General features: G+C 52.1%; 1 protein-coding gene across 4 annotated transcripts; it reads right to left on the reverse strand.

The window, feature by feature from the left end:
- Window positions 1–428: 428 nt before the first annotated feature.
- Window positions 429–25,444, reverse strand: USP48 (ubiquitin specific peptidase 48). Of its 4 annotated transcripts, none has more exons than XR_011905686.1 (27): window positions 25,256–25,444; window positions 24,633–24,753; window positions 24,331–24,481; window positions 23,075–23,202; window positions 21,467–21,591; window positions 21,051–21,159; window positions 19,678–19,811; window positions 19,363–19,445; window positions 18,915–19,094; window positions 16,712–16,837; window positions 14,677–14,826; window positions 12,376–12,576; window positions 11,074–11,188; window positions 10,819–10,949; window positions 9,449–9,520; window positions 7,967–8,091; window positions 7,690–7,812; window positions 7,023–7,084; window positions 6,466–6,576; window positions 5,735–5,862; window positions 5,427–5,533; window positions 4,041–4,145; window positions 3,327–3,482; window positions 2,992–3,098; window positions 1,759–1,807; window positions 1,457–1,483; window positions 429–1,349 (listed from the first exon to the last, which is right to left on the reverse strand). XR_011905686.1 is itself a non-coding variant. In XM_072354500.1 (27 exons), exons 1-27 carry the CDS (start codon window positions 25,387–25,389, stop codon window positions 1,327–1,329), a joined length of 3,066 nt encoding a protein of 1,021 aa, XP_072210601.1. In that variant the 5' UTR covers window positions 25,390–25,444; the 3' UTR covers window positions 429–1,326. The 4 variants fall into 4 exon arrangements, 3 of the variants coding, with proteins under 3 accessions (XP_072210601.1, XP_072210599.1, XP_072210600.1); XM_072354500.1 differs by having other exon boundaries at window positions 2,992–3,081; XM_072354498.1 differs by having other exon boundaries at window positions 2,992–3,117.
- Window positions 25,445–25,543: the final 99 nt, after the last annotated feature.

Raw genomic sequence — 25,543 nt, forward strand, 5'->3', positions numbered from 1 at the left:
TGTCCATCTGACCTCCCCTCCCTGGAGTCCATCCATCCACCCACCTGTCCCCATGCCACGGCTGTCCCCTACGACCCCTCTGCATCCCCCAGAGCCACCACTGGGGCTGCAGGAGGGAGGTAGTGGCTCAGGGAAGGGCTGGCTCAGACTGCTGGCCACCAGGTGCCAGGGGCTGGCACCAAACCGCTGCCCCCAGGGCCCAGTGCCAGCAGGAGAACACTGAAGGCTCAGCCCCAGAGCCGCCCGCACAGCTCTGTCCCACAGCACGAGCCAGCACTGCATCTGCTGGGAAAGGGCTGCCAAGCAGCGCCGGGCCAAGGGCAGGGCAGCATGTGGGCTGTACTCAGGGAAAGCTGTAGGTGTCAACAGCCAGAAGGACGGGGGAGAGCAGCAGGTTCCCAGAGCAATGGCCACAAAGCTCCGACAGAACAGGAAACGTCTAACTTTATTATGAAGATACCTCAACAGTGCCCCTGTTTTGTTTTTTTCCCCCTCACTGGCCCCTGCTACAAACACACAACTGGGGAAAGGGAGAGATCCTTCCTGGGAGCTGGAGATGTACAAAAATTAATTAGTGCATTCCTGAAAACGAGAACAGGGAAAACCTCTCGCCAGGGGCCCAACACAGCCCCATGGATCCAAAGAGACGGGCAGAGCGCTCTTGGCAGTAACGGACCAGAGAAAGATGGTATCAAAAGTCATTAAAACAGCCCACGTTTCTAAAAACACAGTTCACACAGAGCGACCGTGCGGCTACTCGGAGCGGTCACGGCTGGAAGTGAAGCTGCCAAGGCGAGCGGTGCGGGGAGGGCAGCCCAGCCCTGGGAGCACAGGGCTCCCACCGCAGGGAAATGGATGAAGACATTCCTCACAACGAATAATTTCTTTACTTTCATGCTGTACTGAAAGAGGAATAGCGGATCAAAGAGAGGATTATCTGGAAGCAGGTTACGCCTAAATTGTTACCGGAGAACAGATCAAGATGGTTTTGATCTACTGCATCACAACTCCTTTTGGGACAGACGATGCCCCCGCCTCCCCTGCTGGAAACATCTGCCTGAATGGGGCACAGGCTGCCTCTGCTGCTACACTGTCCAACCCTACTGCTGCTTTATTAAATATAAAATGGGGAACGTTCTCTTGAAGTCAGGAGGTGTCCTTCAGTGCAATCTGCTTTGACATAAGGCATTTTGGGGGCAGTCATTTCAGAATGGGTTTCTGCCTTCTGGAAGAGTCAAGAGCTCAGTCCCGTATCCACCTTTTTTTCTAAATGCCCTACCATGTCAAATCCTCTTCCCTTCTGGTCAGCCAGTGCTTGTAAAGCCATCAGTGTCCGAGTAAGCCCGTCCCTGGGAGCAAGGAGACAACCACCCGACAATTACAGCGCTGGCGAGGCGGAGCTGAAGTCAGCGTGGGCTTCAGTAAAAGGGGAGGGGGTGGGGGGGAAGATTCTCACCTTTAAATCCTTCTTCAGGCATACAAACTGGGGATGGAAAGAGAGAGGCATCACGTTAGAAGTATCCTGACAGTCACTTCTAAAAGAATCCTTTGTGTGAGCGCAGTGCGCTGCAGAGCTCAGCTGTACCTCCAGCCGACAGCCATGGGAAAGCTTCAACATCTCTATTTTCCCCTCACATTTCAATCCAAAGCCAACACAGCTCTACGCAGCTGCCCCCATCCCTGCCAGAAGCACGGCAGCGAGGCAACCTCCCAAATCCTGGACCTCCCCGCAAACACACAGAGGCCCACCTCCCTCACCTTGCATCACGTCGTCCATCGCTGCATAATCTGCAATTGGCTCATCAGCCTGGAAAGCAAAGCAGACAAGGTTAGCAAGCACCTGGCAGAGCTGCATGGGGTCACGCTCCTTAAAGAGGCTCTTCGTTCCCCAAAAAGCTGCGGGGGAAGAGCTCAGCAAAGCGGTTCAGCTTCCTGCTTTCCTTCGGTGCGGTGTCTGGCTGGAGGCCTGTGACTAGTGGTGTCCCCCAGGGGTCTGTGCTGGGTCCAGTCTTGTTCAACATCTTCATCAACGACCTTGATGAGGGGATAGTGGCCACCCTCAGCAAGTTTGCTGATGACACGAAGCTGGGAGGATTGGCTGACACGCCTGAAGGCTGTGCGGCCATTCAGAGAGACCTGGACAGGCTGGAGAGCTGGGCAGTAAGAAACCGGATGAGGTTTAACATAAGCAAGTGTAGAGTCTTGCATCTTGGTAGAAATAATTGCATACACCAGTACAGGTTGGGGGAAGACCTGCTGGAGAGGAGCTCTGCTGAGAGGGACCTGGGCGTCCTGGTGGACGACAGGTTGGCCATGAGCCAGCAGTGTGCCCTTGTAGCCAAAAAGGCCAATGGCATTCTGGGGTGCATTAAAAAGAGCGTAGCCAGCAGGTCAAGGGAGGTGATCCTCCCCCTCTTCTCTGCCCTGGTGAGGCCTCATCTGGAATACTGTGTCCAGTTCTGGGCTCCCCAGTACAAAAAAGACAGGGATCTCTTGGAAAGAGTCCAGCGGAGGGCCACAAAGATGGTGAAGGGCCTGGACCATCTCCCCTACGAGGAGAGACTTAGGGAACTGTGTCTGTTTAGCCTTGAGAAAAGAAGGCTGAGAGGGGACTTGATCCAGGTTTATAAATACCTGAGGTGTGGGAGCTATAGTGGCGAGGCTGGTCTCTTTTCAGTAGTGCGTGGGGACAGGACTAGGGGCAATGGGCTGAAACTCCAGCATAGGAAGTTCCGCACGAATGTGCGCAAGAACTTCTTTACGGTGAGGGTGACGGAGCACTGGAACAGGCTGCCCAGGGAGGTGGTGGAGTCTCCTTCTCTGGAGATATTCAAGACCCGCCTGGACGCCTACCTGTGCGACGTGGTGTAGGGAGCCTGCTTTGGCAGGGGGGTTGGACTCGATGATCTCTAGAGGTCCCTTCCAACCCCTATAATTCTGTGATTCTGTGATTCTGTGATTCCTCCCAGAGCTGTGCTGCTCACCCCTTACCTTGAGCAGGATGACAGACTCAGGGATGATGCCCAGGCTGCCGAGCGTCGCCGTGTCGTCACTCAGGATCTTCCCATCAATGGACAAGTTCTGGTCGAAGGGAGCAACTGAAAATGCATGCATGATCTGTGCCAACACAATGAGACATGCTGGTTTTGTGCGGAGGAAAAAACACACTGCTGAGCTACACAAAAAGACACACACACACACACACACGGCACCGCAGGGGTTCAAACTACTCCCTCCATCTCCTCCCAGCTGCACTCTCCTGACTATTAACTTCATGGGTCTTTTTTATTCCAGAAGACACATTTCTTGCAGCAAAACAGCCTTACCTGTATTTTCAGCTCTTTCAATGTCTGGTTAGCAGAAACAAGCAGTGCTTTCTCTCCTCTGACCTTCCGGTGCCGGGTGCTCCGCCGGATGCCTTGCTTCTGGTAGGAGATGTAGCTCTGGTGTGAAAGCTTCTGGCGTTTCGCACCACCATTGCTCTGAAAGAGAGAGCCAGGGATGAGGAGCTTGGCTGTGGGCACCATACAGCGCACCAGCTCCTTCCTGGGCTGCAGCACTGCCCCAGGGGAGCACCCAACACATGCAATGCCACCAGGAAGGTAGGAGGACCAAAGGAACTTCAATTCCTGCTCCTAGCACCAGCACTGAGCTTACCCTGATGCTGCAGTGATCACTCCTGTCCAAAAAGAGAGCATCACCTGCACCATTCAACAGTGCCCCAGTGCCGGGAGGCACAGCCCCCAGTGTCCCTTCATTTGGGACATGGCATAAGGAATAAGAGGACACAGCAGGTGGGCAGGTCTCTGAGCACAGGCCTCTGACTTAGCTGGTTTTAAAACCAAAAAGCGCAGGCACAAAAATGGCCGCAGTAATGCAAACAGAGACAAAACATGTGGTATGACCACCAGGATGGGACACATGGGCATTGCTGCTTTCCCTTTGTCCCGTAAGATGCAAACAGAGGAGAGCTGTTCCATCATGCTGACTCAAAGAGGCTGGTGCAGTGCAGAGGAACCTCACAGTGTTTTGATCTCTACCTGGTTAAAATCTGGGTCTTGCTCCCCCTCTGGCTTGTTTTCCTCCCTTTCCTCTTCAGCTTCTGAGCTGCTCACGTTCAGCTCTGGAGCAGCGTCCTTCATTACCTGAAGTCATAAAAATCATTCTCCATAACTAACCCAGACTGTCGCATCATGGCAAACAGCTTTCAAGGCTTCAAGGATGCCACCTAGATCAAATGAACTGAGCTAGAGATACCTGGAGATCCGCTTCATGTGCTCAGGGAACACTCTCCCCCCTGAGCTGCACTGAGCCATAGGGACCAGGCTTAGGAGAAGATGCAGCTCTGGAGCAGCTCTGTTGGACTGCAGCTGCTGGCTGCCAAGCAAACCCCACTGTAGGGACATCCTACTTCCTGCAGCTCCAGACCTCTTCAGGCAAAGGGAACATCTCCAGGGGCCTGCACTGATTTCTTTCCCATTAACTGGCTGCTCCTCCACTCAAGTAAGTATATTACGAAAGCCCTAACCCAGAGAAAGGAGTATTATCTGTAAATTATACACTTATCCATCCCTGCAGCAGCCTGACAAGAGGCACTCACTGCTGTTATTTATGGGTCTGCAGTTCATAAGTAAACGAAACCTAAATAATTGACACCAATGTACAGAATGTAACACCCTGCTCATTCGCCCGCAGCTCTGCAGGCTGCACGGCTCTGCTGGGTGCTCACATGGCCACAATCTGCCTGCAGCCTGCAGGGAGCCCAGCTGTGCTCTCCACCCCAGTTGCCTAACAGCCAAACCCCATCCATGTCCTTGCAGTTCAAGATTGCAACTCCCAGCTGTCCAGCACCAACTGCAGCATCCCCAGAGCCTTCTGGATTCCAACAGTGCTGCCCTATGCTGACTGCTGTCTGCATGGGGCTGGGGCTACCTGCTGGGAAACACTCCCTGACTGTGAGGCAGAGCTGGCAGGAGGGGAGCGGTGGCTCTGAGCACTGCAGTGGGCACTGCCCCACCAATGAAGGATCAGCGTGCCAGCTCTCGCCCCCTCTGCCAGCCCCAGCTGCCGGGTGGAAAATAGCAGCCTGTTCTCACAGCCCTGTCCAGCACTGTGACAAAAAGCCCTCCTCCGCACTGGAGCCAAGCACCATGCTGGGATTCAGCCCCTATGCAGGCTGCAAAACCACAGCCGTGGCTCCAGACCACGTTCTGTGCTCTGCTCTGACAGCTTAGAGCAGATCTCTGGGTTCCACTCCACCCCCCATAACAGGTCTGGGAGGGAGAAAGAAATCAGCAGAAGCCTGTGAGCTGCCTTGCCCTGCCTGCAGACAGACACTCATCTGCCCATGTGGGTTCACAGCTGGGGCAGCTTCTGAGCAATGAAATGGTGCTGGGATGATGGAGGACCAAAGGAGAGATCCGTACCTTTTTATTATCCACCACTTTATGGATGTAGATGGTTGCTTGGGTGTACTCACGCAAGTCCCGCTGCTGTTGGCATAACAGCCCTTCTCTGCACTCTGGACAGAGTTCTGGGGAGGCACAAAGGAAAAGGCATTTAATTGCTTCAGCTCCTTGGAGACACCAAGCACTGCACCTGCCCGGCGCCGCTCCTCGCTAACCCACAAGTGCCAGGGGTGCCCGCCAAGCTCAGTGGGATCCACAGGGATCTGCCCAAGCAGGGCCGGGTCCTGCAGCACTGAGAAGCAACGCAGCAGGGAAAGCTCACTCACGGGGCTCGGAGCTGTACAGCACACTCTCCGGATCCCCAGCAGCTTGCGTGCGGGTGATTTTGATGACGTGATCCACCACAAAGAGTTTCTGAATCCTCTCCCACTCGCTGGGCCATATTAGAGCTATACTGTGCAAAGAAACAAGAACGTGCTTTATGACATGGGAACGCCTCCCCTCTTCCTTCCAGTCTGCTAATGCAAGAGGAGCAGCAGAACCCATTCGGTTATCCCAGCTACATGAGGGCCGGTGTGCCAAGGTAACGGGGACACAGCAGCATGTCCTTAGTGACGCTGCTGAGCTCCAGCCATGCCCAGTGCATGGCCAGAGGGAGGAGGAGAGAAGTGGAAGATCTGCTGCTGTTAGTTCTGCCTCACTGAAGAAGCAAGGCTGTGGAGCATTAGCTCCAGCCCAGTGCCCGGTGCTCCGGGAGCAAGTCTCAGGGAAAGCAAAGCTTCAGCAGCTAGATGCTGCTACGCCCCAGTCAGGCTCTGGGTAGGCTATTGTTAGGAACTAGCCAAGCTTAAGTAAGCTCTTTTTTCCTGAGCCAGCATCCTTGGACAATTTGGGTCTCACCCTGCATGGAGATTTATACTAAGGTACGCCTGAGGAAGCGGATGCATTCCCTTTGTTTGGGGGAGTGTGTGCTCCTGCGTCACCGCAGCTCAGAGAGCTCTGAGAAGCTCCCCGGGGTTTGCAGGGCAAGGCAGATGTGAGAGGAGAAGGAACTCACAGCTTGGAGTCTTCTTTGGTCATGGAAGCATAGGTGAACATGAGGCCCCCGTGGGGGCAGAGCAGAGCGCTGTTCCCCAGGGAGGAAACGGGGCTGCACCGCATCGGCCTCCTGCTTGGGCAAAGGGAAATGGGGGAGGTTATGGCACAGAGCAAGAAAGCACAAGTCTGCAGGCAGCAAGAAAAGGAAATTGCAGGTGGGTACGTGCAGATGGCATTCCAATGGGGAATGTGAAACTGCCACCAACATGGTGTCAGAGCTGTGCTCCTGTCCCGCACAGCCCGCACCATCCGCAGCCCACGGCAACGGTGACCTCCACCTGGGAGACAGCTCCAGGCAGATGAAAAAACTAATCAGGTTACTATCTAATCTGACCATCTGGTTAAGGCACAGTAAACAAGGAAATTTGGATTCTTGCAGTGTATTACAATTGCTACAAGTGCAGGGTCCAGGTCCTTCCAAATCAGCTTCCTTGTTTCCACGCACGCAGCTCTGCGCAACACCGACTCAAAGCCTCAAAACCAAACAGAAAGCACCGAAGAGCTCAGCCCAGTTACCTGACAAATTTCCTCCACTCTTCTACAAAGAACTGTGAGACGATATACAGCTCATCTGTCTCCTGGAAGGGGGAAAAAAAAACCCACGACCTTCTGTTAATCAGCCCAACAATAGAGAGGCAATGACTGTTCAGCTTTTTCTGCAGTGCTTGTTCTCTTCGAGACCTCAGCATTTTTACCATGACAACTCCAACCAAGCACACTGGGAAAGCCAAGTAAAATAATTTGAGATCAAGTACCAAGCACTTACATTACTAATCTTGTGTTTATTACAAAGTTAATTTAGCTTTAGATCCAATTACCTCTAATTCATAGCAGGAAACAGCCATTTCCCCAGAGCAGCTCTCTGGCACTGGGGTTCCTGTGGCCGAGTACCACTCCTTGGACTGGGGCTCTGAAGCAGATCTCTGTGTCCCCCTGAGTATGGGGTGAGACCAGCCCACCTGCCCCCACTTTCTGAACACTACCAGTAAGGCTGCGCTGCATCAGTATTTCCAGGGATGGATGTAACCATCGAGAAATACCATCCCTGCTCATCTAACTGACTCCAGGCCAGCAACAGCTGTACTGGCACATGAGGACTCCTGCGTACCAAACACAAGGCTCAGTGCCAAAGCAGCTAACCAGGGATACAGCTTCCATCCCAATACTTCACCCTGGCCCCTACCTGTGGCCAGCTGCCCAGGCAAGGCCGGCATTTGTCATGGAACAAGTTCTGTAGGGACGTCTTCTGCTCACTGGCCATCATCTTGTGCAGAGCTTCGTTTTCTTCTCCTTCGCGCTCCAAAATCTGTCCAAAACAGGTTGGTGCTTCAGTTCCTAGCAGCTATTCAAAGGTCACATTGTTTTTCCCCACTGCACTGGAGAGCGTTGAAGAGGAAACAAGAAATGCAGCCACATATCTACAGCCAGAAAAGGGGCAGTGTTGTTTGCTATTTGGATACCTTGCATTGGGAACAGCACTCCTTGTTATTTGGGAACTCGGGGGCCTTTGGGAAATACTGCTTGAGCTTCTTCCAGGCTTCCTTTGACACCACCCTCCTCTCGTTCTCGGATATGCACAGGTCACCTGCAGGGAGACAGACAGGAGAAGGGCTTTGCCCCACTGCGCTCAGCAACCAAACCAGATTCAGGAGATTAGTGGGTATCAGCGTGGGGGAAGGCAGCTGTGTCAGCAAAAAGAGCCCAACTAATACACAAAGTCACCTTCAACTTCTTTATCGTTTCTCTGCTCTGACTGCCAAAAAAACAGACTTGAATTCACATTCAGGTTTCAGAGACTCGAGCAGTGGGTAAATACAGACCACAGGGAAGCTGGGAGGGGAGATGCCTGGAGGAGCAAGGACTGCAGTGGGGGCACCAGGCTGCGGCTCTCTGACCATGGCTACAGAGCTGTGAGGTCAGGGTGACTCTGTTTTGCGGGCTGCAGACAAACCCATGCCTTGTGGAAGAGGAGCTGAGCGCTTCCTGCAACCTCAGCAAACAAAATCTCTGCTACATAACCTCAGCTGCAACTAACCAGCAACTAACAAAGGCCTAATTACCCTAACGACACCTCATCCCATACACTGAAGAGGAACATCTGAAGCACGCAGAGGTGGAAGAGGGCTGTTTTCCACAAGGAGCCAAAGGTTACCTCCAGCAGGTGAAACACAACTTGCCAGGCACCCATGTGCTCCAATATGGCCCAAAGCATCAGATCAATGAGCAGCTGAGCAGCGTAACGCTGCCACAACCCTAGCAGCCTGCTTCCATGCTGCTTGCCAGCATTAGGTGCTCCTGTTTGCCAGCAGCAGTTTTTCTGCACTGTCTGAAAAGCAGGTAGTGCTGCGACAAACTGTTTAAACACCATTACCCTACAGCCTTGATGAGCCCTAATGACAGGAGGTGTGCTGCTAATTGATGGATGCCTGCCAACAGGAGCCTAGATCAGAACACAGGCAGGTGGGGCAAGCAGTAAGATCCAAGCAGCAGCATAGCTAACCAAGCAAAGCACAGAGCAAAACAGCCAACATCAGGTCACAACCTGGTGTAAGCGGACACCAAAGCACAGCAGGTGGGGGAATCAATATGCCTGGGTGCCCCGGCTGCAAATAGAAACAGTGGAGTTTCTGCAGTTGTGGGGTAAGTGCTTCTGATACAGGGAGAGCGATCTGATGCTGTCTGCTTTCTCTAGCAGCTCTCGCTGCTCTCAGAGTAATGCTGCAGCCACACGCAGCACCCACGTTCCTCCTCCTTAGGGGCTGTGCTGTGCTCGTGCCCTTTGTACCACTTATCCCATGTTCTTAAATGTCAGGAAATGTGAAAATGAGAATAAAAACATGTTTCTGTGGTAACTGCTCATGCTGGTCCCAGGCTCAGAGGTTAACATCTGGAACAGTGGGCAACAACAGAAGTGTTCAGCTCCATCCCCCGCAGAGACTTACCATGTGGGCAAACAATGTCCTCATTAAAATTTAACTCTTCTTCCTCCTCTCTCTTCTCCTCGTTCGCTTCATCTAATTAAAAAAAAAAAAAAGAAAGAAAAAATAAGAAGATTTTATCATTTCTCTCTGAAGAAAAGGGGAAACCTTTGGGGGGAAAGAGCCTGGTTTCTCTTCAGCAGAGCTCTCAGCCCAGGGGAAACCTGGGAAGTGTTATTCTGTTCTTCTCCAACACATGGGCCTGTGCCTGCAGGCCAGGCTGCGTGGCACGCAGCAGTGCTTTGAAGTGCTTTGAAGTGTGTGGAACACAAGAGCATCTTTTGTGATATGACAAAGGGTGCATTTGTTCCAGCTGCAGCACCACAGGGCTTCACTGCTCAGAGCTAACTCAAACCTCTAGGTGAGGGCTGAGCATCACAGCACGGTGTGCTCTGCTCCATGCTCTGATATCCAGCATGAGCATTGCTGCACTGGAGTTCAGAACTGCTCTGCAGACAGAAGCATTGGCCACTGAGTGAGAGTAACAGAAAAACCAGCAATGTAACAGTGCAACAATGTGACTAAGGAACAAGCTGGCTTCTGAGCAGTTACAGCGCACTTCTGGGAGGTCACCTTGCCCTCAGAGCAGGCTGCACCCCCATGAAATGGCACGTGGGACGACCCCTCAGCTGCTGACGCAGGGAAGAAGTGCCCTTTTCTCAGTGGATGCCACAAGCCCCAGCAGCAGCCTACAGACAGCATCACCGCCGTATCTGATGTTCTCAGAGATCGATGCAATTAGCTGATCTCCACTTCCATTCAAATGAGCTCCTTGCCCTCAGTTATGAAAGGAAAAAAGCTCAAAAGGAATCGGGTTTCTAATGGAAGGCAAATAAAATAACAGAAGGCAAATAAAAATCCCCACGAGTTGTTACAAACACTCAATACAGGGACAGAACAGAATCCAGCTCATGGTATTTTTTTCTAAACCATGTTTTGCCAGTGCTGCTCCACCAGCTGTGCTGTTTCATCCGTAGGCCTTTGCAGTAAACATCCCCAAGATAATGTTCATGTTTCTTCCTTCCCCTGCACACTCTCATTCAGATAAAAGTAGATGAAAAGATCACGTGCCTGGGGTGGTAATTGTACACAGCTCTGTAAAACTACTTATTACCTCATCTTCTTCTCTGGGTATGAAGATCACCTGGCAGTTTTGAAGCTTATCAAATAAAAAGCTCCTGAAATGAAGGCTGTGTGATATCAAACCACCCAAAGTGCTTTCCCTCCCTGCTCATAAAAGGGAAGTAAAACAACACGCACCAGAACACCTGACGGGTCTTTTGTTAGGGGGGGGATCAGTCAGAGCTGGCAGAGCTCTACAGCAGCAGAACTACCTTTGTTTGGTGTGTTTCCATTCAGTTTCCCATTGCTGTGCTCTGCGTCTTCGTCTTGCTCATTTAATTGCTCCAGAGCCAACTGACGCCAGCTCCGCAAGGACGCCTTTCCAACCCAAAACCCATCACTCCTGCAGGGAGACGGCAGTGTTAGCAATGCAAGTCACAGCCCAAGTGGTACAGCTAACTTAGACGTCAGTTAGCACAGCTAAAAACACCCTGGCGATGTGTCTGAAGGCACCAGGACTCACGTACCCCTTGACTGTTATCTTCAGCAAGTTGGTTACGGTTTTGTAGTCTTCGTTTAGCTGGTTTTTCAGACGCAGGATTCGACATCTTTCTACCACACAGTCCTTGCAAAGTGCTTTGACTGGGATGAAGGAGGAAAGAAACACTGTTACACTCCAAGCATGCTGAGCTGAGCACCTAGCTGGTTTGAGAACTCAGATGTGGAAGGTGTGCATCGGTCACCGTGCATCACAGCCTGAGATGTGGCATGTAAGCAGGGGAACTGCCACGGTACAACTGCTCAGCTGAGGTGCTGTCTGTTCCGCCAGCTGGCTGGTGCCAGAATACAGAGCTGTGAGGGAGCTCACACTGACACCTGGATGCAGGAGTCAGAAGGCAGGGGGCTGAGGCATGCACCCCAAAGGCTGTGCCCTTCTGTGGCACTAAGGTGCGATGATGCAGACACCTCCAAGGAGCCTCGTGGGATGAGGGGGCTCCCTGCCACCCAGCTCAGGGAACTCCTGCAAGCATCCAGCTAACAGCACAGGAAAGCTCCAAAACTTCTGTGATGCCGTACTGATCCAGAAGCAGGGACAGCCCTGCACGTGGGCTTAAACCTAGGGACGGGAGCAGGGGGGTCACACTCAGATCCTTCCCTCTCCATCATCCTCAATGAAGAAACTGCAGGTGATTTTCCAGCTGATTGATAATGGCTGCCCTGTTTTTACGAGGCCTGCCTGCATCACAGAATGTTCTGCCGTCTGTATTTCTTCCCTATAAGTGCCTAGCAGGAGCCAAGCTAATTTGGTCTCTGTGGGAGCTATTGAGCTCCTTTATAAAAGGAACCAAGCCTGGAGCTCAGTTCAGAGATGCCCAGGGACAGCAGAGGCCAACCCTGCCCACAGATCACACACGTGGCAGATGTGTGCAGCACCTGCATTGTTTACTGACAGGTGTATGCTCCCAGCGAATGAATCAGCCCAGGACATGCTGTGGGGTGGGTGGTGGCGAGGGAGCAGAGATTTTCTTATCAGGCATTAAAAATCATTTTGAAAAGTCTGGGGCTTACACACGTAAATTGTGCTATTTCTCAGAATTCACTTTGCTGCTTTCTCAGGAAGAGCTGAGGCCCGAAACCAGCCCTGCCATCAGACTAACTGTATTTATTTGGACACTAACATAATTAAGTGATGTTAGAAATAATAATAACAACAACCTGAAGCATTCGGAAATAGCAGCACAGAAATAAAGTTCTGGTAACAAAGGATGGCCCAGAGTAAGGCCTGAGCGCATGCTCAGCACAGCAGGAGGCAGACCTGCGAGCCTCACCGTTCAGCCTGGGTCCCCCGCCGTATCTCCTGTAGAAGAAGTCAGCCACGTACTCCGATATCCTCTTCATTATGCATATCTTGTCTGGATGCAGCTTCCCGTGCGAGCACAGGCAGGCTGTGTTGTCTATGGGTTTGGGAGGGGTGGACTCATCCAGCCACTTCTGCAACCATTCAAGAGAGATGAAGTCGTACGGGGAACCTGGGGGAGAAAAAACACAGAGAGAAACAAGCCCATACGTGTCAGCCACCACACTACATAGTGAATGGCATTTTATAATTACTCTGGCATTCAATGGTACTTTCATAAACGAACAGGCTATGGCAGTTGGTTATATATCAACGGTACAAGCTGGCAAACAAGTGACGCAGCACCTCTGTCCAGCCCTCTGGGCTTCTCTTACCACTCTGGCCCAGGAAGGCAGAAGAGATTTACAATGCAAATGGTAACTTGGTCTATTTTTTTTTAATCCAAACATGAATTCCTTTTGTTCTGGAAGCAGAGCTGCAGGCTCACTCCTGCCTGCACAAGGGGAAGCACAGAGCCAGGGTTCAGGTCAGCAGTGGGTCAGGTCAGTACAAGCTGTGAGACGGCTTTGTATGACACCCCTGCATCTCCATCCCGAGACCCACGTTGATGCACACACCCACAGAACACATCTGGTTACACTGAGAGGAAGAGTGGTGCATTGTGAAGCTGCTTGCTGGGATTACATGGAAACACACACGACCAGGTGGCTCATCTCAGTGCTTCTGCCCGCTTCAAATTAACACACATCCATCATTTCATACCAAGGAGCAACAACAGAGAAGCTCCAGCAAAATACTCAGCCCTAAAACATGCACAGGGGCTTTGCAAGGCTTAGTGTTCAGTTCTCTCTCCTGCAAAATCCAGCAGCAGCGTTTCCATCTTACACAACGCTGCTGAGACGCACAGCCGTGACCTCCGGAGAATTGCAGTGCTGTCAGAAAGGCTTTGCTAGTTTGGGATGAAAGCCGCCTCCCCCAGGAAGGACGGGCTTTTCTTTTTCCTGGGGCAGGCTCTACAAAGCTGGCAGAAAATGTGTCTGCACAGCTGCAGGGAGAAGCAGAGCTCCCGAGGGACTGGGCCTGCAGCAGCTCTGAGCCGCACTGCCCCACTCAGCAGCGCTGTCCCCAGGGCAGCACCTTAAAGCAGGAGCAGAGGAGCTGAGATTTATTGCTTTATCACGGTAGGAATGTCTAGAGTGAGCTATTCTGTTGCTGCTGAAGGGGATAAAAGACTCACCAGGACTGCTCTTGTTGCTCCTTTCTAATGGTGACTCACAGCATATTCATACCTCTATCACGACCATCCACCATAGCTTTGATTTATGGGTGACATTTTAACACCCCTCAGCCTCACAGCTGAGCTGTGACACCCCCTGGTTCGTGAGTTATGCTCCCGTGTTCCCAACGTGGGCTCATGGACTGAGCAGGCACACGCACAGGGGAGAGGTTTAAGACCTCAGCCAAAAGCTGCTGCTCAGCTCCTGCTGCTGGTTCTGAGCACAGAGCAAGCTAAAAGCTAGAAACAATCCAAGCTGTCTAACAGGCCAAACAAACATCTGGAAGTGTTTAATTCCAGTTGCTGGGAGTTTTTAGGAGATGCAGAGTGGAAGGAATCCCCCCATGCTGGGCAGACAGTGAGCTCCCGTATGCTTGCTTTGAGGAAGACGGGAGAGAAAGGCAGTGGAAGATAAGGATCCTGGTGCTCAGATATGCTAAGGCAATAGGATGCAGGGAACAGGAGGAACGGGTTAACCTCAGTCACTCATAAGACAGACTACAAAGCTCAGGCACGCAGCTTTGAAGCCTCAGCAATGATAAATAGAATTGTTTTCTGCTGGAAGCCAAGCATTCCTGTACCCTGTTACCTGCAGGTTAATTTAGACCAACAGCACCGCAGCTTGACGTGAGTTGGCAATCTGAGACCGGGCAGTTATTCTGCCTCGATGCCACTGAGCTCTTAACGAGACTAGCTGCTCACCAGGCAGAAGCAAGCAGTCACAATGCATGGAAGCACACAGGAGACTGACAGGAATGGAGCAAGATGGGAATTAGCAATGCCAAAGGCCATTAGAACAAGTGAAAAGGGAGAAAGATAGGTTAAGGCAGATAAACAAGTGAAGGGAAGCAAATCCTAAGCATGCACACAGCAACAACAGACAGCAATCGCCTTCCTTGCCCAGAGGGCCACAGTGCCGGGCTGCAGGTTAGTTATACAACATCACTAATCTTAGCAAGGGGCTACTACAAAAGACTACCACAATGTCTTACAGACCAGCTTCAGCAGGTAACCTTTGGTAGAGCTCCTTCACCTCTTCGTGCTTGATTTTGCCCCTGGCCACGCTCTGTTTGCGCATCTCGGCCATTTCATTGCACCACTCCTCAAACTTGCAGTTATCGCGCTCCACCAGCTCCTGCAGGAAAGCTGTGGGGAAAGAGGAAAAGAAAAAGCCACCTGTCGCCTCAGGGAGAAATGCAGTGATGATCATTGGCCCCACAATTAGTTATTAGGGACAACAACTAAGCCCAAGAATTCCCCCACCCCCATGGCTACCAACATGTCAGGTCCTTCTGGAAGCAAAGCACACGGACATTGCTCTTTCCAATACTTATGGCAGTAGATGATTAAATGCTGCCATCCTGCAGGATACAAGGCACCCAAGAGAATCATTTACCCAGTGCTGTGCAGGGAAGCGACACTTGCTGTGTTGCAGAAACCCTCTGCTTGCTGAGCAGCCAACGCCGAGCGCTGGTGGCTGCATGAAGTGCAGAGGCTGTGAATGCTGTGGCGGGGCAGAACACCCCAGCACTGCCCTGCCTGCTGCCCAGCAGCTCCTCCTGCTGATGAAGAGCAGCTGCTCTCAGGACAGAACTGATTGCTCCCTGTCCCACAGGCGAACCTTCAGGCCCTGTGCTGCACACACAAGGGCACAGAGCCCTGATGAGACTAGAGATACGCGGGGCCGACCCTCACCTTGCTGCAGAAGTGGAGGTAATGGGAAATTTTGCTGTCACCAATGGAAAAAAAAACTTGGAGTGGAGAAAGATAAAGCATTTCCCTTGCAACACTGGTCTGACAGAGGGGTACCGCGTGGTTTATCTGAAGGCATTTCCTATTTAGAGGTAGTTTGAAGAACTAAAATATTTCAGAAAGGTGAACGCCTGTGCAGCCAGAGAGCGCAGCACCACCTTGGAAAAACAGCACTATGAACCATCAGCCAGACGTCCCTGCCCTCAGGTCAGGGCTGGGGAGCCAAGCTGCCCTTCTCTGCCGTGCTGGAAGAGTCGTTTTTAACGGCATCAAAGCAACATGCCTTGAATTTGCAGTTGCATGAAGCCTCTCCAAAACCACCAGGCTTGACGGCTGCCCTTTGCTCTGTGTACCTGGCACGCCTCCATGTGAAACAAAGGCAACCGCAGGGCTGCTCAGGAATTCGGAGCTGGGTGGGGAAGCTTTGCCGAGTATTGTTTTGGGCAGAGGGGTGGGAGGGAAGGGAGCCTAAGAGAGCTCAGAAAAGAGGCTGAAACGCCGATGGGAGGCACAAACCAGCACTGAGCTGTGAGGTCTGGAGGGTGGGCTTTGAGGTTGGAATGGTGGGGGGGGACAGGAGGGCTGAAAAGCTTTGATGCTGTGATCAGAGGGATCCTGCAGGGTTGGAGAAAGCTGTACAGCTCAGTGCCACCCCTGCACCCAGTGACACAGAACGCTGACACACAGCTCAGCTCTGAGGGAAGCAACACCTCCATCAGCCCGGCTCCACAGAAAAGGGAGAAGGAGCAACAAACCTGCAGCCTCACCAGCACCAGGGGCCTAATTAACACCTCAGATCAAGTAGCACACAAACACTGTGCATCATTAAATCCACAGGGCAAACCTTCAGGGATTTCTGCCATCCCCCGTAATTCTAAAGCAAGATACAAACGTGCCTGCACAGAGCTCATGCTGAAGGCTTGCAGTCTCTCATTTTTATGCTATCTATCCTCAATCTGGCAGAGATTAAGCACATGCAGAAAACATCAGCACTATTCCCCTCCAGCACAGCACATGCCCTGCTGACAGTCAATCCGAATGGGATATCACCTCCTCCTGACCCTCTCACAGAGGTGGGGACAAGGTGCCCCCAGCAGGCCCAGAGGTGGCACTATCAGGTTTACACAATCAGAGTGCTGGGGAAGTCCAAAGATTTTGCCCACGTTGCAACAGCAAGTCACCACGCAGCACCAGACAGCAAAAGATCCTTCAAGCACAGCCATGAGCAGGGATGTGCTCCAGGAGAAGAGGTGCAGATGTCTGGAGTGCTCTCCCTTACCTGGTACTTCCACTGTCAGTGACTTCTCCCGGGTCTGCAGCCTGTACACCAGCATGTAGGCGTTGCGTGAGCAGTGAGTCCCTTTCCCACATTTAGGTTTACGGGTCTGAGATTTTGAAGGCTCCGCTGTGGGGCACAGAAGCAGAACACAGTGAACACACAAACTTGCTTATGGACTCTCTTTTAACAGACCAAGCTGGCCACCTGGATGAGCAATGCTCCTGCAAGCCTGGCGCCAGCCCAACATTTAGCCCAAAGCAAGCCCAACTCCTTCCAGCATTCCTGGAGGCAGGACAGCTAGAAGGACTAAATGAGGGCCCTGCTGTAAACCATGCTCCTCCAGAGAGGCTTTCTTCTCTCCCCAGTCCAACCCTGCCAAGCCAAAAGCAGCTCTTGCACAAACATTCCTCCTCTACGCCTTGTGTTGTTAGTGCTGGTGTCCTGACACCAAAGAACAGGGTCACATCCTCAGGGAAGAGATCTACTTGCACAGGACCATGGATTTAAAAACAAGACTGGGACAGTTCTGCTGGGCAGTTTGGCTGAGGGAAACAGCCGTGGAAGTGCTCATCTCAGAGCAGCTGTCGTATGATGCAAGCTCATGTTGCAAGAGTGACTGCTTCCAGACTGCCAGGCAAGGAAAGCAAACTTCCTACAGCTGCAGAGTCAAAATTCATCATGTGTGTTAATGCAAAAACAAAAATACTAAAAAATCCCAACCCTCCGTAGGTCAAACTTTAAACTAAATATTGAAATCGTTTTTAAGAAGTGTCATTTTGCTTCTCTCCCAGGTTCTGGAGAAAAATTTCAGGCATTTTCTACCAAGCCACCCAGGGGACTTCCAAGACGGTCTTTGTTTTGCATTTTCTCCAAATATGTTGGGTTGTTCCCATCAGCCACGCCAGGCCTCAGGACTATCCCTACAGCAGACCTCTGCTTTGCACTGCCAACCTCCTCCTGCTGCTGCATGCATTTGTAATGAAAACAGCAACTCTCAAATTCCAGTTTTGCGTGGAACAGGCAAATAAAATCAGCACTTTCCTATTTTGCTTAACATTTAGTGAGTATGCTAAGGCTTCCAGCCCGAAGAAGCTTCCAGACATGCTTTGCTTCCACCCAAGCAGCCCTGTGCTTCAACATGAACTCTTTCTTGCAGTTAAGCACAATCTTTTAGAGGGTCAAGGCCACAGTAGTCCATCTGCATCTTATTCTGCTCCTCTGGGTAACTTGGGAGGTTAAAGAGAAAAGGATGAGAACCTTTTATTTCCTCTCAGGGCTCATTTTTCTCCCTTACACCACTAGATGTCTAGCCAGCTTCACCATTCGAGATCAAGCAGCAGTCAAACATTAACGGGGTGACAAGGCTGCTCTGGCAGCAGTCTGCACTGATGCATGCCATGATGAACTGCAAGGTGTTGACTAGCAAGAGAGCTGAAAATAAACTCGCATCATGCAGGTGTTGCATGGGAGGCAAGAGGAGAGGCAGGTCAACACCCCACAGCTTCGAACACAAATCTAAGGGCGTGTTTTCATTAGGCTGTTGTTTACGGATACTTTAAAAAAGGCAGTGTTTCATCAGGTCCAATGATTGGTGCTGGAAATGCAGCACAACAGAAGCACCCAGGGGGAAAAGTGTTCTGGGAATCGGTTACTGGCACTGTAAGAGGACACCAACAGAAGGCAAGGTGACAGCAGTACAACAGAAGAAAGAAGCATAAACTGAAAAAGGCTATCTTGGATTTTTTGGATTGAGATTTGTATGAAGACTCTCTGCTGCCTCCTAATAGAGCCAAAGAGTAAAACAATGCAGCGGAAATGAAAACAGCATGTTAAGGAAGCTGAAAATCATGCTGTTATCTGCTCCTGAGCCTCCTCCTGCACTCTGGCCAAGGAAGCAGCTGCTCCACCCCGATAGCACCCCAGCTTATCAGTGTGTTATCTGCCATGTGGCAGCAAGAGAAATACCAGAGGAAAGGGAATAATCACTCGGCTTGCATAAACACTTGCACATAAACACTTGCACATGGGCACAGTGAAGCAGATCTGGCAGTAATTAACAGAACTGCTGTTTCACACCTTACTCCTAAGATGTGATAGCACGTGTAGGAGCACTCCTGTTTTTAAGAGCATCAGAGCCTCCACGTATTCGGCCTCCGTGAAAAGAGTTATTGTTAAAAGGGCACTCACAACTTAAAGGTTTTACCTAGATCTTCCTCAATCCCCAGCTGCAGTTTCTTCCCCTCCATCTTCTCAATGTCTTCATCATTGAATTTGTACCACTCTCCTGTCTGTGGGTCCTTCACGTGGGCAATGTAGTGCCCCGAGTATGCGCTCACACCTCGGTGTATGAGCACAGCACTCAGTTCATACACATAGACACCATCTGGAAGGAAAACAGTGATTATTCAGCTCCTGCTTTCTTTCCTAGCGCTTCAGCTTTCTGCAGGGTAGCACGCAAAGGCAACACCTAGCTGCACATCTCCCCAAGCCCTCTTCACATTGCTAGTTAGAGCTCCTGCATCCTGCCCAGCTAGGCACAGCCAGCTGCTGTTCCGGCTTCCAACAGTTCTGGACAGTCATGAGCAGATTCAGACAAGACCTCCTCTCGTTTGTTGAGCAGTAACTGCCAACCACCACAGAGTGCTACTCACTTTTTTGTTCCATAAAAGGTTCCATGTCAAGCAGCTCGGAGAAGCCAATGTAGGTGTTCAGCTTTTTCTTATGGCCGGTTTGTCTGTGCGAAGGCAAATGGCCAAGCTTCAGTTCAGGGGACAGCACTAACAGTTCACATCTCACAGTAACTTTCCTCGAAGCCCACCGAGCATCCCAAGAGAAGCTCATGCACGCATTCAATCCTCAATATCTCAAACCAATGTGGAAAGAGCAGAGCAGATGGCTTTCCAAAGGGCTTCCAAGCACCCAAGGCACTCCTGCTTTTACAGCACGCACTCCAGCGAGAGGCTTACCTGTCAAACACGAAACGCATCAGCTGCAAGTTGAGTGTGCATGGAAGACTTAGCAGCCTGATCTTCCTTGTGGCATTCTGCTTACTCTGACAAGTTTCGCAAAAATAACGATTGTCCCCTTCTAATTTTTCTTCCTGACCAGGGGAGGGGAGGGGAGGGGGGGCAGAAAGAAAGATCTTGAGAACAGGTTACCCCTGCAGTCAGCCCCTCTGCCCAAGCCACCCACCGGAGACTGGAAAGCACTGAAATTATTTTAACCACTAAGTCTCTGCCCAGCTGCCTTCCAAAATAATCTACAGGCTGGAAATCTGCAATCCTCTGGGCTAATAATGGCACTTCACAGAAGTCTGCTGTGACTATGCTGTCACTTCAAATGTCAGGCCAGACCTCAGGCTGCTTAGAAGGCTGCCAAGTTTGCTCTCCGCTTGACCAAATGCACCAAGTTGGTTTAATACCACTAGGGCTAAGGAGAAAAAGGGACTGCCCTTTTATGAGATCACACAGACCAAGTTAATGTACAGTCACATTTTAGCCTAGAAATCACAGTCCTTTGGGCTCAGCAAAACATACATCAGCCAGGGAAAGGAGAGTCTGAGCTTGGGCAGCACCAGTGACAGGACTAGGCCTGAGAACTCCAACTCCAACCGTTTCATTCAGAGGAGAAACACACAGTTGGAAGCTACCAGCATCAGGGCAGCAGCACTGCTGTCTGCACGCAGCTGCCCCTTCAGGTGCACACACAGAGCTGCCATTTTTCCCAGCACACACTCCAGGAACAAAGCAACCAGCTAGCAAGGCAGCATCACACTGCAGGTTAGCTCTGCACTCACGCCTCCAGCCTTTACCAGGGCAGTGACTTTGGATTCCAGCAGATTTTCAAGTCACAAACAAGCACTTGCAGCTGTTCCCTCAGCTATTCCAGGGCCTTGCTAGTATTTTTGAGAGCAGGTTTTAGAGCAGGAAATGCCTCCCGTTGCTATGCAGATGAACACCGGTATAGAAAACACAAAAAGCAGCCATTCTCCCAGTGCTATCCAGGACAAAGCATTCAGACACCTTTACTCAGGCTTCGGGGGCTTTTTCCCAGCTTTCCTGGGAAGGCATTATGACTAAACACACGTTCCAAGTGCTTTTTAAAGCTGTTACATGCGCATGTGCAGCAATCCTGCCCAGAGCCACTTCTCCCTCCCTGTCTGGAGTGCATGACTGGCGACTGGGTCCTCTGGTTCACAGAAAAGCATTTCCTTTTGCATTCATCTCACTGAGGCAGCTCAGCTCCAGCAGCCCACACCGACCTCAGAAGCTGTTGGTTGATGGAGGGAACAGAACACTTCACTAAGGACAGCACAGCTCACAAACCAATCAGACCGTACCTTGAGAAACTCTGTTATGCAGTCTGTCAGCTGCTTGTGCCCTTGGATATTTAACTCCAGCTCATAAAACTTAGACACGAGTTTGGACTCCCTACCGCACTGGTTGCAACTAGAATAAAGAAAACACAAATGCGTGAGGCAAGTTCACCAGGCGATGAGTTGTAACTCCCCAGCCACCAGTAACCCTCCCCCTGTAGCTATGTAACAGCTAACGTGGTACATCACAACACTGCAGGACAGCGTGTGCAGGATAACAGCACCTACCAGGAAACCACAGAGCACCTGCTTACTACTCCAGAAACCTCCTGCACAGCATTTCAGCAGCTTACCTGCCTGCTCCAGCTGTTAGGTGGGAAATTTCCCCTCATATCCTTCTGAAATGTGTAAATATTCCTTCCCAAAGACCACACACTTACACTGTGACATAGGCGTACTCCCCACAGAACTGCTTCTGAACGATGTTTCGAACATCTGGATTTTTTTGTTTGGATAAAGTATCTTCCAGCAGTGACATGAACAGCTTGGAAAACTCCTGGGCATCCTGGAACAGAAAGCCAAGGCTTTTAACAATACGCCAAGGCACAAAGCGCAATCACTGCTAATTTACTGCCAATTACACAGAGCCCTACACACAGCCTGCACGGAGACTCCCGCGTGCCCTGCATAGAAAGAGACCGGGCTGGAGAACTAAAGAAAAGAGGAATTTGCCTAAAAGGAGCACAAGGCCCCCAGCGTGAGAGCACAGCAGGACTGAGGCTGGCTCTGGGCCAGCAGCTCCGGGTGGCTTTGACTTCTGCCCCGCTGCTCACAGGGGTTCTGGATGGAAAACAGCAGCTTGTTAACCGCGTCAATCCCTTCGTGCTCCACCTGGTGTGCAGACATCGGCTCCTGCTGCCCAGCCATGCTGCTCTGCCCTGCTAGATCACAGCAGCTCCGAAGAGGATGCAGGAGCAACTCGCAGAGCATTAATCATCCCCTGCCCCAGCATGGCTGGGTGGGAGTTAATCTCTCCAGCCCACCATTCCTGCAGAGATTTCTATCCTGTTAGCGCTCGTTATCAAAGCCTCAGCACACAACACAAACATCGAGTTGCATCGATTGACATGGGAGGAAAAATAAAACTGAGATGCTGCACTGTGGCTTTGCTCCCTTCCTCCTGCAAGGCACAGGAGCTGCTCCACACACCACAGGGCAGCCCTCTCCCGAGATGGCTCTCTGCCTTCTGTGCTGCCTCCCTTCTCCTTTCTTCCACAGCCCTGTTCTGTTCTCTGCTCCAGAAAACAAGCTGGCTTTCACCTTGCCCGCCTGCCCAGCCCTCAGCTCTCCTCTCAGCGCTGTGCCTGCTGTGGTCCCACAGCTCCTCTCTCTGGTTCCTACCACTGTCACAATGGCACGTGGCACTTGGCCAGCCTTTAACCTCACCAGTCACTAACAGACACTTCCTTCCCTGGGATGAGGAGCGACCTTTCCCTCCCTCATCCTCCTCTGGCACTGCATACCCGCACTCTGGCTCCGATTCCAGCTGTTCTCCCTTACTACTCAAAGCTCATTTTCAAGCTTGGTCCTTCTCTTCAGCCCTCTTCAGCTTCTGCAACAGCCCCATGCAGTGCTCACCAATCCCAAAAGCAAGTTCTCTGCTCACAGACTCATGCAGGACCTCAGCCAGCTCTCATCCCGTTGGGGTCTCAGTTCCCCCTCTCTCCCCCCCCACCACAGGAGTTCAGCAGCACAAAGCCCTTCCCAGTGCCTCTCAGCTCCAGGGAAGGACCTGGGAAATGATCTGGGAAAGCTGGTCCTGGCTCACTCCTCAGCATGCTCAGTGCTTGTGGAGCAGGCGCGAATGGTGCTGGTCTCATTGCTCCTCCTGCACTCACCCCAGGGAGGGCCTGGAGCAATTCTTCTCCCTTTGTGTTTGTACAAATGAGGCTGAGCAGATCCCGGCTCAGAGGTTGTTCAAATAACACCTAAAAGGACAGTTTCACGCTTCTTTAGAGAAGGTAATTACAGACAAGACTCAAGCCTACCTGCTGCTGGCCTGTATCCAAGCCCAGCGCTTTGACAAACCCAGAGGGATCGATGTATCGCCTTTTGCTGTTCTGCAGCAAGGCAAACAAGTACTGGAGATGCTCACAAATGGTCTGAGGCTCATAGTCTATTAAAAAAAATAGAAATTGTTCTTTGTACGGTTAACTTGTATAACTAAAAGTCACACGTTAGTAGTGCTGCTTTAAACCATCATGAGATCTGAAGCGGTTAATGTCATCAACGACAGCTAACTGTCCTGGTTTCAGCTGGGACAGAGTTCATCTTCTCCACAGCGTTTGGTACAATGCTATGTTTAGGAGAAAAAACAGTGCTGATAACATCCCAGTGTTTAATTGCTGCTGAGCAGTGCTGCACAAAGCCAAGGACATTTCGGCTTTCCAGCTGTTTGTTCTGCCCTGTTAGTGAGAGGGCTGGAGGATGCAAGATTCTGGGAGGGACAGAACCAGGAGAGTTGACCTAAAGCAGCCAAAGGGATATTCCATGACAAATGGCATCGCGTGGAACTAGAAAACTGAGGCTGGAGCGGAAGCCACTGCTCTGGGCAGCAGTCGGCAGGTGACAAGCAGCTGCCTCGTGCACCCCTTGTTTTATAAATACTCAGTAAAATATCATTACAGTCATTTCCCTCTTCCTTTTCCGCCTCAGTAAAGGGTTCTTATCTCTACCCATAAGCTCTACTTCTTTCCTCCTGGTTCTTTCTCTCATCTCACTGGGAGAAGGGGCAGTGAGCAAAGCAGCCAGAGCTGAGCTGCTGCTGGGTGCCCACACAGCCAAACATCTTGCAGCACCCAACACGAGCTGTCAGCAAACAGCTTGAGCCAAACAGCAAGATGCTGTTCGCTATGCACCTCAAAGACAGGGTGGCTCAGAGCACGCCTCCAGCACAGCACCATGCAGAAAGTGCAGCACCACAGCCCCTCACACCCAGCACCTAAATCCTCCCCATCCATGGCACCAAGCACAGCTTTCTGACTAGAAACCCAACAAGTTTTCAACCAAATCAGATCACAGCGATTCGAGAAATAATAAAGGATGTCTTCGCTTGATTCGCTCCTAAAGACTCAGTGAAGGACTTGAAGAGCCTCACAGAGATGGAACCACCAGTTGCAGCATCAGCCATTGATTCACACCATCAACGTACTCTCAAAGTCTACGCAGCCAGATTTTAGAAGAAAACAAGGAAGACCGCTTCATTCTCACCAAAAAGAGAATGCTGTGGTAAGTTTCCACTGACCTTTGTCTTTGGGGATGCTCTCCCTGGCCGCATGCTCGCTGCTGGAACATAAATAGAGGGCTTGCCGGAGCTCTAGATTAAGAAACCACATCTGCAAGAAAGTGTTCACGTAGCACGTGGCGCCGAGGTTCGTTAAGCCCACAAATGCGTTCTGGTACGACAAAGAAAGCAACAGTTAGCATCTGCCACTGCCAAGAAGCAAGTAGAAATGCAGCAGGTGGGGTGGGAGCAGGCGAGGCGCTGTGCATCCCACTAACAGCTGGGACAGGTGTGACACAGAGGTGTCCCCCTGCAGGCTGTACCTTCTTGCGGCGCTCACAGTTGGGATCATCAATGTTGTGGAAGCTGTTCTCGTCGATCTCGCCCAGCCAGACGTGCTCCCCGATGCCCACCAGGCAGTTGGGGTTCCCCCGGCAGTTCCTCCTGCGGGACCAGCACCAAGGCCATCCGTCACCCGCGAAAGGGACAGAGCCCCTCGGGTTGGGAAGGGGCGGGGGGGGGAGAAGGTGACTGTGGGGACAACAAGGGGGACTCACAGCGTCCCACCCCTCCCCAAAACACAAGGCTGGGAGAACCGGGAAAGCCACGGGGAGGGGATGGGAAGGGAACCCCGGGGTGCGCTGGGAGCCGGACAGAACAAAAGGGGGGGAGGGGGAGGGCAAAGGGAGGAGCGCGGGCCCCCAGCAGCCCAGGGCCGCGTATCCGGTGACAGACAGGGAGAGGGAGCCCCCATCTCGGGGATAAGGTGCGAGAGCGGCCCGGGGAGCGCGGGGGGCAACGGAGGGAGCCGGGGGAGAACCGCGAGGCTGCGGGGCCGGGAGCGGAGGAGGGACCGCTGCGGCAGCAGCCGAGGGAGGAGCGCGGGGACCGCGGAAGAAGGGCGGGGGAAGGAAGCGAGGCCCGGGGCCCGGAGCTCGGCCCGTACCGGCAGGCGCCGCGCTGGCAGGGCTCCAGCCCGACACGGTAGGCCGCCTCGATGTGCTCCTGCGTCACGGCCTCGGGCGGCACCGTCTCGGTCCAGCGCCAGGCCGCCTTCTCCAACTGCAGCCGCGGCGCCATCGCCGCCCCCGCTCCGACCCGGCCCCTCCCGCCGCCGTCACGGCTCGTGACGCCACACGCGCGACGCGGTAACGCCCGACGTGGCGCGAGATGCTGACGTCACATCCCGCGCGACGCGGGGCGGATCCCGCTTCCGGCGGAGCGTGCTTCCGGC

This window comes from Excalfactoria chinensis, chromosome 20, assembly GCF_039878825.1.
Source record: "Excalfactoria chinensis isolate bCotChi1 chromosome 20, bCotChi1.hap2, whole genome shotgun sequence".
Classification (NCBI taxonomy): domain Eukaryota; kingdom Metazoa; phylum Chordata; class Aves; order Galliformes; family Phasianidae; genus Excalfactoria; species Excalfactoria chinensis.